The sequence below is a fragment of the Cydia strobilella genome, chromosome 15 (genome assembly GCF_947568885.1).
Source record: "Cydia strobilella chromosome 15, ilCydStro3.1, whole genome shotgun sequence".
NCBI classification, from domain to species: domain Eukaryota; kingdom Metazoa; phylum Arthropoda; class Insecta; order Lepidoptera; family Tortricidae; genus Cydia; species Cydia strobilella.
Genome location: NC_086055.1, coordinates 4999977 through 5014830, shown reverse-complemented (window position 1 = coordinate 5014830; position 14854 = coordinate 4999977). Strand labels below are relative to the sequence as shown.

General features: G+C 36.8%; 1 protein-coding gene across 1 annotated transcript; it reads right to left on the bottom strand.

Moving 5' to 3' along the window:
* Positions 1-709: 709 nt before the first annotated feature.
* LOC134747871 (uncharacterized) lies at positions 710-12902 on the bottom strand. Its single transcript, XM_063682543.1, has 5 exons — positions 12770-12902; positions 12059-12211; positions 9796-9945; positions 1278-1429; positions 710-849 (listed from the first exon to the last, which is right to left on the bottom strand). Exons 1-5 carry the CDS (start codon positions 12803-12805, stop codon positions 747-749), a joined length of 594 nt encoding a protein of 197 aa, XP_063538613.1. The 5' UTR covers positions 12806-12902; the 3' UTR covers positions 710-746.
* Between the last annotated feature and the right edge of the window lie 1952 nt (positions 12903-14854).

The window sequence follows — 14854 nt, the reverse complement described above, 5'->3', positions numbered from 1 at the left end:
GTTGGTTGCAGCCTCACCGCGAAATGCTCTTTGGACAAAAAGCGAATGCCTTAATCACTTCCTAAAGCGAAACCCCTGCGTTTTGAAACGTTACGGTTAATCCGCTTATTGAGACCGCTAATGGCAGTTCGGAAGCAATTAGTGAAATACTGAATTAACTGCCCCGTTAGTGTAGTTATGCCCTGTGTCACTAAAATTGTATTATATATTACGGATGTTCAAATACATTTCCAACATATATTCAAATGTTTTTATTGTTCGCTTACCCCAAACTGTAATCCAAAAGTGTTGTAACTACTACAAAGATTCAAAGAAAAAATTAACATTTGAAATTGATCGAGTTTAGGTGTGGCTATTTTTTAATTAAGAAAAATAAATTAAAATATTCTGACCATTATTGTTTTGAAATTATTTTTAACGGGTTACTCATCCAATTTTCGAGGATCTTCTTTCATGGTAGTTTTTACAGGACTCTGTTATAAAATTTTAGACACGAAACAATTTATTTCGGTACTATATTGCATATTCAATTCAATTCAATTCAATTATTTAATTTGAATCATTTTGATCCATACAGTGTTAGTAGTAGGTGTATATACATACATACTCCAATTTATATGAAAACAAGTAACTATGGATTATTATGACCTTTAATTTTATAAAAAAATGTAATTTAGTGAACCCATTGACAAGTAGCTAAAGAACAGGATCTCATTAAAAAATCTACTGCGTCATAAAATCCAGATTTATCGCAAGATATCAGAGTATATCTTACGGATGCGGAGGAGCATGTTGCACCCCACGATGATCGACGTAACACCAACCACCCCAAGCGTAATCTTCGTCGGCCTGAAAAACAAGTGTGTTATAATAGAGCAGAATCTAGGAACTTTTTTACCTATATTTAAAATCGATAACCTGATTGTTACAAAGTCTTCTAAGGTCCATTTTCCTGCAGATATAGGTTCGGCATGCAAGCGGGACATCAATATATACAGGATGGCTAATAAATAAGTGCATTCCCGTTGCCAGGGAGGTTTTGGGATTATACTGAGCAACTTTTACTTTGGTGCCAACCATGAAATAACGAAAAAAAAAATTACCCTCCCATAGAAAATGGACCAGCCAAAATGTATGAAACAGCTAAATTTTATTTCGCGATTTCGGGGTTGGTCCCATAGTAAAAGTTGCTCAGCATAATCCCAACACCTCCCTGGCATCGGGAATGCACTTATTTTTGAAGCCACCGTACATGGCAAAGAGATTTGTCTACATACCCATCAGAATCTCTGAAGAACATAGCGACCCGCAGCCCGTGATAGACCAGCTGCATCCAGCCATAGATGACGTAGTACAGTGCGAATGCCGTGGCTGTCACCACTAGCTGCACCAGCTGCACTACTTCGGTAACTGCGTTCCATACTTGGCTCTGTGCAACAAAAGTAGTTTGCAGCACATGAAAATTATTTTATGAGCCTAGTGTCCCACTGATGGGCAAAGGCCTCCCTTCTCCCTTTCCACGTATCCCGGTCTTGACCCGTCTCCCACCAGTCCCTATCAAAGGCGTCAAGGTTATCTCGCCAACGCCATCGAGATTTTCCACGGCGCCGGGTTCTATTTTTTTATTTTAGCCCACAAGTCATGACATAAAAATGTTGAGTTAAAATAAAATATGGTCGAAATTCCGGTAAGTATTAATATACCTATACATCATATCATCACTACCCTATCTATATGGGCCTCACAAATGAACGCAGTGTGCTATAGTTTGGCCAATTAGGATTAATACTATAGACCCACACTTTATAGCCAGTCTAATGCTGATAGCTTATAGAAAAAAACCAACCAATAAGTAATTATACTAATTATTCAGCACTCAATGAAGTCATCTACAATTATTAAAATAAATAAAGAGAAAATTGAAAAATCCTGCGCTTCGGGGAGATAACAAATCGGACGAGAACCACGGCAAAAACCTAGAAACTGAAAACAAAAGACTTACCTTAAAATATGCATAATTATAGGCATAGTGCCTATATTTGGTCGCACGGGTTTTCATTTGCAAAATATAACCTATGTATATTAAGATACCATTGAGTTTCGATCGTACTTGGATGTTTGTATACCTAAATAAGCGATACATTTTCGGCAAAGCTAGATCGTTTCGATACCTAACCCAAATCCATATCGCACGTTCACAACAAACTGTACACTTAACCTAGAGAGATTACTATCACGCGTTACATACGCTTTAATTAAACCTACGCTTAACGAGCAGTAACCTCGTTAAACAAACAAGGTTTACATTAACTTGAAATAAGTAAACAATTATTTTATCGCGGCGCGTAAGTGATATCAAATGGTAGTTGTTCTGTTATTTATCGTACTTATCGCCTCGTAAACCAGTGTATGTATCATCATCATCGTCATCATATCAGCCTTTTATCGCCCACTGCTGAGCATAGGCCTCTCCTCGAGTACGCCACTTATCCCGGTCCTGAGCCAATCTCATCCAGAAGTGACCCGCAGTCTTCCAAATGTCGTCCACCCAACGAGCCAACGGACGCCAGGCACTCCTTTCGTCTGAAAGCGGCCACCATTCCGTTAACATTTTGGCCCACCTACCATCACTCTGTCTGGCAACATGTCCCGCCCAGCTCCAGTTTGGTAATGACGAATCCGACGTCTTGCACCTTGATGCGGCGTCGGATCTCGATGTATACTATGCTCTTCCAAAATGTTCCTTTATCCTATTCGAAAAACGTAGTCGATCAGGTTTGTTTTGAGGATCAAATGTCTGTATGGGACATGTTTACACTTTTCCTCGTTACTCCTTTGTAATAAGGCGAAAAATGTAAAAGTGTAGTAATCTTTAATCATTATAATTATGATAAGTGATCGAAGTGATCGGAGATCACTTAATGATACTGGTTCGTATAAAGCGAAGTGCTCGGCATTTACGAGTAATTACAATAAAAGTCCAGAAGCCTTCGCGCCTTCCGGCGTCCATCCGCCAAGTAAAATGCTTATCAAAACGCTATAAAGTATTGTTATAAGTAGCAAACAAAAGATTTAAATAGGTATTATGTTATTTCGAAGATGTACTTACATAGATTTAGCAAAGAATAGTAAACAAATTCCGTGAGCTCATCGGACTGTGTTAGGTTTAAAGAATTTTATTACTCATAAGAATATTACAATTCACTTACGTGAGTTAACATACTTATACTAAGAATGAATTAACTTGACGAGTACATTTTCGTTTGTTATTTAACATTAAGTGCTAATTTATTAAGTTTTGCAAAATAGACACAAAAAATATGTATGTGTAGGTAGGTAGACATTTTTATTTATTTTGCCCGCAGCGACTTACAAAGTAAGTGTTAATAGTGTTAAATTGCATATATTATATTGCATGAAGTTATGCTTTGAGAGCTTTGTTTGAGATTTTGTATCTATAAGTAGTAGAGTTAGACCATGCCAAGTCTGCAAATATTTTTATAGCACACACAGTTATCGTCATAAGGCAATCTCTCTATAACGAAAGTACATAAATCCTAACATTGCAATAACTCCTGCATTTTATGAAAAATAAGATATTACGTAAGCACGAATAAATCTCGATTTCTGCCGCTGGGAACTGCCGCGGGAAGCGACGCCGTCACGATCCTTGAGTGCGTTTTCACATTGTCCTGTCGGATATCGGATGTCGGATTCTACATCCAAAATGGCGGACCGCGGGGTCTAGTTATTGGTCCGACAGCTGACGGGCGGCTCGGACATGTCTGAAACTATCGGAAGTGCCAATCCGGTATCGGATGTCGGACGGCCCCTGATGAGAAAGACAACTGTAAGTGCCCAATGGTATAAAGTTCGGCTTTTTAGCAATAAAGCCGCTAAGGTGTTTTCAGCATAAAATATTTATTAAATGCATAAATAAATACTTCCATCCCATATCCGATATCGGATCGGACAATGTGAAAACGCTCTGACAGTTCATCCATTGTACCCGGCGCCATACTACGGAAAACCAATATAGACTAGATCTATGACTACTCATACTTAGTACGGATCTAAAGCTTACATTTATATTGGATGCCTTGAGTCCAAGCTTCTGCAATTTAGATTTACAGCCCTGATGCTATCGCCCACGACTATTCCTAACAAAAACTCCAAAAATATCAAATAAACTATAATGCGAACCAATATTTACACATTTTTCAGAGCGGCGGCATTGTTACGAAGTGTTAGTTACCATCAGATTACACTAGGGTTAATTGTGCAATGATTTAGATTTGATTTAATCGATGTCGGGGGTCAACTTGACTTTAGGGGCATTTCACGTCAAGCGGGCAGCAAAAAAATTGTCAGGTTCTGGATTTTGTTCATAGTTGGATTAATTGGACCTATATGTGAACAAAAAAAATGGGCATCATTACTTTTTTAATATATTGCTTCGTTAAAAATTTATACGCATTTGAAAAAACTACAAAATTTGAGGAACGGATTTTTTAAAAATTATTATTGCAATTCTTTCAATGGTTTTAATTATAACTAAATAGTGATTATTTGAGAATATTAGTTGATTTCTTTGAAAATTTATAAAAAAAGTTTTTTTTATCTTTTTTTCATATAACAAACCGGAAGTTAGTATTAAATATCTTTTTTTTTCCAACTTCGCATTTTTTTATATTTTTTATTTTTACACAATAATGTAGCTTATGGTGTACTAATGTCCTATAAAATTTTTTATAATGGCATCTAGATTGGTTTTGAAGGTTCATGAAGTAATTCGAAAGTACTGCGCGACGCTCCGTACTGAGCGGTAGTTGTATGTGGCAGTCTTTAATGGCCAATTACGGGTTTTTTTACTTTTGCGTAACGGAATTAAAGCAATAAACAATATTTCATCGGTTAAGATGTATAAAAGCAAATCATGTCTTATTCAATCGTGCCTTGTAGCGCTATCACTGATCAACCATATCTTGGAACTGAAAACAAAACGTTTATGTTTTAACAAAACGCTAGAGGTAACTTAATAACTATAGCTAGGTTTAGGCGGGGTATGTCACATGCTTAAGATGTCACTTTTGAGTTAGGTCACGTTCTGAGGACGTCACTTTCTGTACGTCACATTCTGAGTTCGTCACATTCTGAGTACGTCACTTTCTGAGAACACCACTTTCTGAGGCCCTCGCTTTCTGAGTTCGTCACTTTCTGAGTACGTCACTTTTATAGCAAAGTAATATTTAAGCGTATACCTGCATTAACAATGGATACCAGCAATCATATTAGCTGTACAGCATAAAAAAAAACGGCCGTATGCCGTACAGCTGTTATGATTGCTGGTATCTATTGTTCATGCAGGTATACGCTTTAATCTTACTATGCTATAAAAGTGACGTACTCAGAAAGCGAGGGCTTCAGAAAGTGGCGTTCACAGAAAGTGACGTCCTCAGAAAGTGCCGTTCTCAGAAAGTAACGTACTCAGAATGTGACGAGCTCAGAATGTGACAAACTCAGAATGTGACGTACAGAAAGTGACGTCCTCAGAACGTGACCTAACTCGAAAGTGACTTCTTAAGCATGTGACATACCCCGCCTAAACCTAGCTATAGTTATTAAGTTACCTCTAGCGTTTTCTTAAAACATAAACGTTTTGTTTTCAGTTCTAAGATATGGTTGATCAGTGATAGCGCTACAAGGCACGATTGAATAATACATGATTTGCTTTTATACATCTTAACCGATGAAATATTGTTTATTGCTTTAATTCCGTTACGCAAAAGTAAAAAAACCCGTAATTGGCCATTAAAGACTGCCACATAGAACTACCGCTCAGTACGGAGCGTCGCGCAGTACTTTCGAATTACTTCATGAACCTTCAAAACCAATCTAGATGCCATTATAAAAAATTTTATAGGACATTAGTACACCATAAGCTACATTATTGTGTAAAAATAAAAAATATAAAAAAATGCGAAGTTGGAAAAAAAAAGATATTTAATACTAACTTCCGGTTTGTTATATGATAAAAAGATAAAAAAAACTTTTTTTATAAATTTTCAAAGAAATCAACTAATATTCTCAAATAATCACTATTTAGTTATAATTAAATCCATTGAAAGAATTGCAATAATAATTTTTAAAAAATCCGTTCCTCAAATTTTGTAGTTTTTTCAAATGCGTATAAATTTTTAACGAAGCAATATATTAAAAAAGTAATGATGCCAAATTTTTTAGTTCACATATAGGTCCAATTAATCCAACTATGAACAAAATCCAGAACCTGACAATTTTTTTGCTGCCCGCTTGACGTGAAATGCCCCTTTATTTATTAACGGTTTGAACCGTCACAACTTTAACTTGGCCAGTCGTCTACCGCATGGACCATATGACGATACTTTTTGCAATTCTACTTTGAACTTTCTAGGACTTAATGTATTTCGAATTGAATTGAACTCAATTGGTCAGGTCACCGATGACCTCGTATGATCATGTGACCATATTGTCGACGACGCAGTCATGTCATGAGCGGTCGTCAGAACTAGTTAAATTTATGAAATTATATTTTTCACCACACCAGATCGTAAAGGCTCTCTTTATTCGTTAAAAACTGATAAGAAAGTTTCATTTTATGCACAGGAGTGACAAAGTAATTAGATGCAAATTTTGAGTTGTTACCTTCTGTTGGCTGGTGGAAATTGGAATTGACTTTTAATTGATGATGTCGAATGATAAGTATTTGATAGCATTAATTTGGATTTGATTTGTAATAGTGATGTACCGACTATTGATTTGGCCGACTAGCCGACTAGCCGACTAATCGGCGCTCCGATGGCCGATTAGTCGGCCGACTAGTCGGCTAGTCGGCCAAATTCATAAATCATTATTTCTGTTTAAAGTTTACATTCAGATGGTCACTGCAGCAGCTATGTCCAAGTTAGGATGCATTTGTAAAACAATTTTCTTGTTCCTTTCGTCGTTTTAGCTTTTTGCGCGTAATTTTAATGCATTTTATTTCACATTTTAAGCAATTAAATGACAATTTAACCAAGGTAATGCATATGCTACAAGATATTACGCCATCAAATATTCGAATAAAAAATATTTCCTTCAAATACAAGCTTTATGCATAAATAAGCCAATTGCCATTTGAGCATATTGAGCAAAATAGGCTTTCCTTAAGAGACCCGCGCGCCTCAAATAATAAAAATTACATAGGCACTGTAATAAAACGTTTGTAATTGCAACCAACTACATAATATTGAATGGACTGCGACGACATACATACTTTTTTCATATTTCGGCAATACCTCTTTTTTGCGAGTCACATCACATTGTTTATTTGTAACATTTTATCTTTTATTTAATATTTTACTTCATAAGTTGTTATTTTTGCTGTTTCAATTTTAAGTTGAAGATCTTTTCGTGAAAGCATTTTGTTTTATCTCTTTGTATAAAGTACTGTGTCTTTTTCTTTAAGAAACAAATAAATCTATCTATTTACTCCCTACACATGAATTTAATATAATAATATGAATAACTATATTTGTATGCACCCTTAACAGGTATAAAGTATAATTAATTTCATTGAATAAAATGGAAATTTTATCAAATGTATTTGCTGTTTCTTTAGTTTATGTCCTGTTTTTCTGTAACTAATAAAAGGCCGACTAATCGGCCATTTTGGCCGACTAGTCGCCGACTAATCGCCGACTACGAATGTGGCCGGATAGTCGGCTTTCCCGACTAGTCGGCGACTAGTCGGTACATCCCTAATTTGTAATGTTTTACATTACTTAGTTATTTTCCTTGCGTTAATGTGGTGAAAAATATCGTTTTCACTCGGGAGCAAAGTTTGTTTAACCATCGTGCCTTGAAATTCTCGCGACGCTCAAAATTCCGCAATATTGGATTGTCTTACTTGCTCGGGTATATGCATTTATTTTATTTAAAGACAATAATGTATCCCTTACATTTCATTAAAGTGTTAAAAGAGCGTATATGTATTGGCTTGGCCACACGCACGCTTACCAAATGTCCGGAATACCATTGTTCTAATGTCAAATACGACTGCTTCTAGCCAATAATCTTTTTTCTTTTATTTCTTCTCTTATTGGCTCAACTCCTGTGAAAATAAATCAACCCATCTTTCCTATCCACACCTAAAGCATGCACCGAATTCCATCGGTAACAAGCAAGGCATTCCAACAGTCCAGACCAGGAAAATCTGCAGGTAACTCTTGTCAACACGACCGTATTGTTTTCTGTAAGATACTAGGTACATGAAAAGCTACGTTCACACAAGTGCTCAGTTATTTAGTTTAATTATTTAGGTATGTCATTGACCATCTTGAGTCTTCAGCTTTTGACACGTCTTGTGTAAAACAAGTAGGTACTTATAGGCAGGTATTGTGTCTCGCGGCTAAATGAATTCTACGTCGATTTTACGTGTTCGAAGGTATATGACCAGCGACTGCACCGCACTGCAAAAAGTCGCCATGTGCTACCTCCCTCATAGCTTGTATTATGCGGTAATATTTAGCGCACAGACTATGGCAAATGTATCCACAGACATGCATGATCTGATGTTTTCCTTTACCAATAATCTGTTAATAAATATCTAATGGACTGTATAGATGGACTCGGCTTTAGACTTGGCTGTATTGTTGACTGTATACATCTGAAGAGGCGTCAGGCCGATGGACGATAGACAGGCACGACCCTGAGGCACGACCATAGCTCGGTGATCGTATCATTACGCCAATTAGGCAATCGGTCATTTTGCACTCATTTGTAGCATTTGACATTTTACGAACAATGCGCTTAGGCTGTACCTACATAACTATTCGTTAATGCACCAATAGGGGCGTTTTTTTCTCGATTTTTTTCTGTTAGATTTTGAAAAAATTTGGTAAGTTTGAAGAGAATAAGAGTATTCTGGGCGGAATAAACACGAAATCCCAATTTTGGGACAAAAAATGTACCTACGTACATAATTTTCTGTAGCGTTCCAAAAATTGCATTCGTTTACGTAACTCAAGGGATTATTTTTAGGACATACTGTGAAATTACGCTTATATTGTACAGAATAGGAAACTATAAAAATCGGCTCAAAAATTTGGTAGGTACAACGTAAGAAATAAACAAATGTCGCTTTTTATTCAAAAAAAGGAAAAAGAAATGGAATAAGATTTTTCTCGTAAAGAACCTTGCCTTGTTTAAAGCCTATGTCATTCCGGCCTGAATAACGAACTGATTGAGATATCATAAACCTTAGCCACTACAATATGTAAAAACATACTTACTGAAATTTGCAGAAAGTTTCCAAAATGTTCGAAAAGTTCTCAGGAAACAAATTAAACTTTCATTATGGAAATGGAAAATGTCGATCCCATACATAAATATGATTCCGAAATTTTAACATGTGGAAATTTCGCAATTTTGGAAAGCTTCCACGGTAGATCAGTACACATCTACGCCTACGCATCCTATGATAATGCAATTAATATAGTTGGTCAAGCAAATCTTGTCAGTAGAAAAAGACGGCATTAGTTATTTAAAAAATGTAGGTGCGAAGGGATATCGTCCCATAGAAAATTTGAATTTCGCTTTAATCTACTGACAAGATTTGCTTGACCAACTTATAGTTCGGCACTTTGTGGCCTTGTAGTGTAGGATTTCCTGGCATTCCTTAAAAAAGTAGCAGCTGGAACATAAATAGGGATATACGCCAAGATAAGAGAGAGAGAGAGAGAGCTCCTTATTCTATTAGGTAATATGGTCACATACCTTCTTGATATTTTCGGGCTGTGTCCTGGCTGGATCATTTTCTGGCCGGCCATTAATCATTTCAGTGTCCAGGTTATTGTCAGGGAACGGTGGTATCGGTTGGGAATTAGATTTGGAAATCGTGGCTGTACATTTTCCACAGACGTAATCCTGGAGACCGTTAAAATATTGTTTTGGTATTTGAAGAATAGTTTAGGCTGATAATTGGGACTGTGAAATAGTATTTTATACAATCGTGATATAATAGAGAGCTTTTCAGTCGAGTACCGTGTTTAAGCAACGAAGCTTGCTGAGTTGCTTAAGTTAAGGTACGAGATTGAAAGGCTTGATTATATCACTATTGTATACAATACTTTTTCTACGAGACAAAAAAATAATACTTTCCACTAGTATAATCATATAGGTAAACAAACCAAAAGTAGACAGGATACGCGAGCTGCCGCAGCCCGCGATACCTTCATACTCGTACGCGCCCCGGCCGCGGCCGCCGCGGGCCCGGCGCCCCCGGCGGGTTGGTCAACGACACCTCCTCGTAACTTATGAGGCCCTGGTACCTGCTCCTTGCTAAATTCAATTTTAAGACAGTTTTTTCTCGATTTTGGCCACCGTAGCCTATGGAGACTAACAAGCAACGCTAAGCGGTTTTCGTAGGGTATGGATCTTGCTATATGAAGGGTGTCACATGCGCGTTTCTGACTTATGAGGCAATTGTTTCTACTACAACAAAATAAAATGTTTTTGTTGGCCAACCAATCACAAAGCAGATGCATTGAATCGAGTCTCCTCGAAATGTATGAAGTTCTATTTTCAAAATTTTTATAATTGACTAAACCGTATCGATAAAATTCTTATGCTTGAGTCGGAAGTGCCATAGACTAACCAACGTTGAAAAGAGTAAGGTTGTAGTGTTGCATGTGAAGTTGTAATACACAGATTATACTCGACGAGTAGAAAAGATATTTTTTAATACAGTTGCTCAAAAAGTGCTACTTTACGTAGTGTTTAGCGTGCGGAAAGTTGGTTTTCGCGAACTAGTGCTTTTTACTCTTCCAATTTTTTTAAATTTATTCTTGTTCCAATTCATGACTACTTATTGGTGAGTGTTAATATTAAGTTTCCTTTAAACGTCGTAATCAACATAAAAACCTACTATTAATGTAAGAATACTAAAAATATACATATTTTATTACTTACTTCTTCATCATTATAACACGTCTATTTTTTTTAATATTGAATATTGAAAAACCGTTCTTAATAAGTTGTCTGAATGGAACGGAACGACTGTCAAAGAAGAGGCGTTTTTTCTTTCTGCTTTAAGTTTCCAAAGGCAACATTCGATATTGTTTTTATAATTGTACGATACACAAATCGTAATTAACGATATTTGGGTAATAATAGTACAATGTTTTACATTTACAATTAACGATATTTGGGTAATAATAGTACAATGTTTTACATTTACAATTGTTACTGTTTTATAGAACATGCATTAAAAAAAAAAACTTTCATTGAAGTGGGTGCAATGGTAATAACATAACACCCAGCTAAAAAAACACCTCTTCATAATGTCAATGTCAATTATGTCACAGAATTAATAATATAAAAGTTTCGAATTCCTTACTTGTTGTTTTTCTTATTTTTTCGCAACTGCATTAAAAAACGTCGTTTCGATACACGTGCGGAAATGTCATTCTTCACTCGTCCCGAGTCTTGCCACTCGCCTGCTTTCCGCACTAGCATCGAAATGTACTATTTTGGTTTAAATTACAGGGCGGGTTTTTAAATGACTTAGTTTAGGGCAGCTACCAGATGATGTGCCGCTGAGCGAAAATGGTCTAAGCTAAGTAGACTTTGCTTATGTTTTCATTGAAGACTAACAGATTTTGGAAAAAAACACAAAGTTAACGACGAAAAAAATGTCAATCTAGGTATCCTATTTCTATCTAGGACCTAGGACTAATAGCTCCATAAGCACAAACTTAAATTACAGCACCCAGGAAAGCCACATTTAAAATAAAATGTTTTTTATGCATTTTATTGCGGGCAGGAGGAGCAGGAGGTCCCGGGTTCGAATCCTGGTAAGAGCATTTATTTGCGGGTTCATCACAAATATTTGTTCCTAAGTTATGGATGTCATCTATGTATTTATCTATATAAGCATGTATATCGTCGCCTAGTACCCATAGCTTACAAGCTTTGCTTAGTTTAGGGCTAGGTAAGATTGTCCCAAATATGTATTTATTTATTAAGTAGTAGTAGTTACACATGAGTATCCAAGACTGGGCACATCGTGTATCGGTTTCGCGGGAGGAAACTTGGCGAGAAGGAGACGGATCTTCTCGCTGGTGCGGAGGCAGTCGTGTTGGTTCCCGGGTTTGGGCTTCACTTGGACTGGTAGGTGGTTTTCATGATCCATCTGATGATAATTATACAATAATCAAAAACGCACAAACCTAAAAACTGAGACATGATTAAAGCGCTGATATTTCTCAGTTTTCATGGTGTCACGGCAATTGCGGACACTAATTTTGAATTTAGTGATTCAGTCTCGTGTACAAGTTGCGGAAAATTTCCTAAAAAGGTAGAAATATTCTTAGATGTTTCTGAAAAGAATTATAAAAAAATTCTGTTTTGGAAACGGTAAGTTTCAATATCTTTAAAAAAATATGAGAAGCTGCCGAAATTTCATGGTTAGAATCACAATAGTCGTCGGTGGTCAGTGGCGGGACTTCAAAATTATCATTATCATAGCCGATGGGGATCAATTTTAAACCTGCTAACTCCTATGGTAGCGTCTAAATGCATTTTTATTTTACACTTCCGATTTTATTTTTATGGCTGTCAAAAAGGAGCCGGTGGGACCTGAACACTTAAAAAAGAACGCCCTGCTACAAATTGATTCCTAGTATTCCTACGGCTTGTAGTACTGAACCTGAGAATATATTCACGGAACCTCTGAACAGCATTTACTTACATGATATAGGTCCTTAAATATTCCCAACCCTGGCATAGTAAATTTCAATTTTATCTCTATTATAAAATTTTAAAGAATGGAAAATTGAACTTTCATGGGCAAAAGAGGAAAATTAAGAAAAAGTGTAACGAAAATAAATTACTCTTAAGCTAGGTGTTGGAATGACCGATCACATTACACAAACAATTTTGAAAAATATAAAATACAAATAAACATTCACAACAAAAAATGACGTCTGACAATCGAGGTCATTCGAGTTCTATTGACATTTATTTTGTGTGACACGCCAAACTTGTCATGAGTGTTTTTATTTTTTTACAGTGAACGGAAGTAGTCATACAAGAGTCATACCATGTCATACCAAATCTTTTATGGCTTCACCACCAAAAACCCAATATTTAGCATTGTCAAATATTCTAAGAACAAATTAAATTACTGTCTAATGAAAATATTTTCATAACACAGTAATTTTATCACAAATCAGTAACTTAATGTTTTTTTAAATTTTTTGTCGCGTAAACGGAGGACTCTGGTTCGGTTTCAGCCGCGGGCACTGGAGGCCTATATATTATACTACTCTTTGACTGGAGGCCTTGGTAATTTTTTCCTTTGTATATGATATTTATTTTGTTTATTGTTAAATATATTTAACTGCAGATTTAATTTTTAAAAAGTCTAATTTAGGTACAGTTGCCAGCTGCCAATAGAGACATCGGAGCGGCCAAGGTACTCTAAAATACCTGAACATGCCTATGTACCTATATACATAACATACATTATGCATAACGTTTTGATAATACCTACAAGGCTTTGTGCGGATATTTGTGAACACCTTAACCACTCCGATATAACTGATGGCGACTGTGCCATGCGCTTTTTGTGGTCTGCCACCTTTGTGACCTTACCAACATAAACTTGACATTGGCACCACGCAAATACAGTCTGATGCTGTCCATACAATTCACACACGCTCACTTGCGTGTTGGAGCGTTCACCACCTTATGACCTCACCGACTTGGCATAATTGAAATACACATAACAAACGTTAAGTTACACAGCAGCTATTAAGCTTACACCAAATGACAATAATACTTGCATTAACATTACCGTCACAGAGGTAACCGTTATGGTTGAAATTGCGTTGTTGGCCCGGTGACCGGCAGTGACCAGCACGTACTCCGTGTGAAAACAACCTTGCCATATTTCACGCTAAAATGCCCTGATTCCTTACGTAGCTATTTGGCACTAAGAAAGTTATTAGTCTAAACTGGGGCATGCGAAATTGACATGGAGAAGAATTAAGATGCAAGATAAATATGTTATGAGTCAATTTTGGAGCACAAATTTTAGGTTTTCTCCTTATGTAAAAAGTAACGATATTTATTTAAGTCAGTTCATTAAAATGTTAAAGTGCAATTTCGTCCACGGGATTTTTGTGACCATTTTTAAGTCTTATTCCAAAAACACAAGGCCCACTGATAGTGTCGCGGTTAGTACTACAACCCCAAATCCGCGGTTTGGAGCAATCTAATCGAAGCAATTGTTCCAAAATAAGTAGTATAAGCAATTGATCATTCCATACAGTAGGCCTAGCACATGATTGGCGTGACAGTATCTCGCGGCGAGATAGACTACCCGTCTTTTTTAGGGTTCCGTACCCAAAGGGTAAAAACGGGACCCTATTACTAAGACTCCGCTGTCCGTCTGTCACCAGGCTGTATCTCATGAACCGTGATAGCTAGACAGTTAAAATTTTCACAGATGGTGTATTTCTGTTGCCGCTATAACAACAAATACTAAAAACAGAATAAAATGAATATTTAAGGGGGGCTCCCATACAACACACGTGATTTTTTTTGCCGTTTTTTGCGTAATGATACGGAACCCTTCGTGCGCGAGTCCGACTCGCACTTGGCCGGTTTTCTAACTATGTTAATTAAAGAGGGACGGGTAGTCTATTTCGCCGCGAGATACTGTCGCGCCAATCATGTGCTAGCCCGGCAGAAACCTGGATTTCCATTTGGGTTCACAGACGCAGACGCATCAACATTACCTTCTGCGCCAAAAACACTATTAAAGTACGGT

Bases quoted from the DNA above. Each gene is read 5' to 3' on its own strand.
- LOC134747871 (XM_063682543.1), bottom strand. From the start codon at position 12,805: ATGCCAGGGTTGGGAATATTTAAGGACCTATATCAT. The intron at 9,946-12,058 runs GTAACTACTACT...AACGGTCTCCAG, and splicing joins CCAGTCTTGGATACTCATGT to GATTACGTCTGTGGAAAATG. The intron at 1,430-9,795 runs GTATGTGACCAT...TTTGTTGCACAG, and splicing joins AGCCCGAAAATATCAAGAAG to AGCCAAGTATGGAACGCAGT.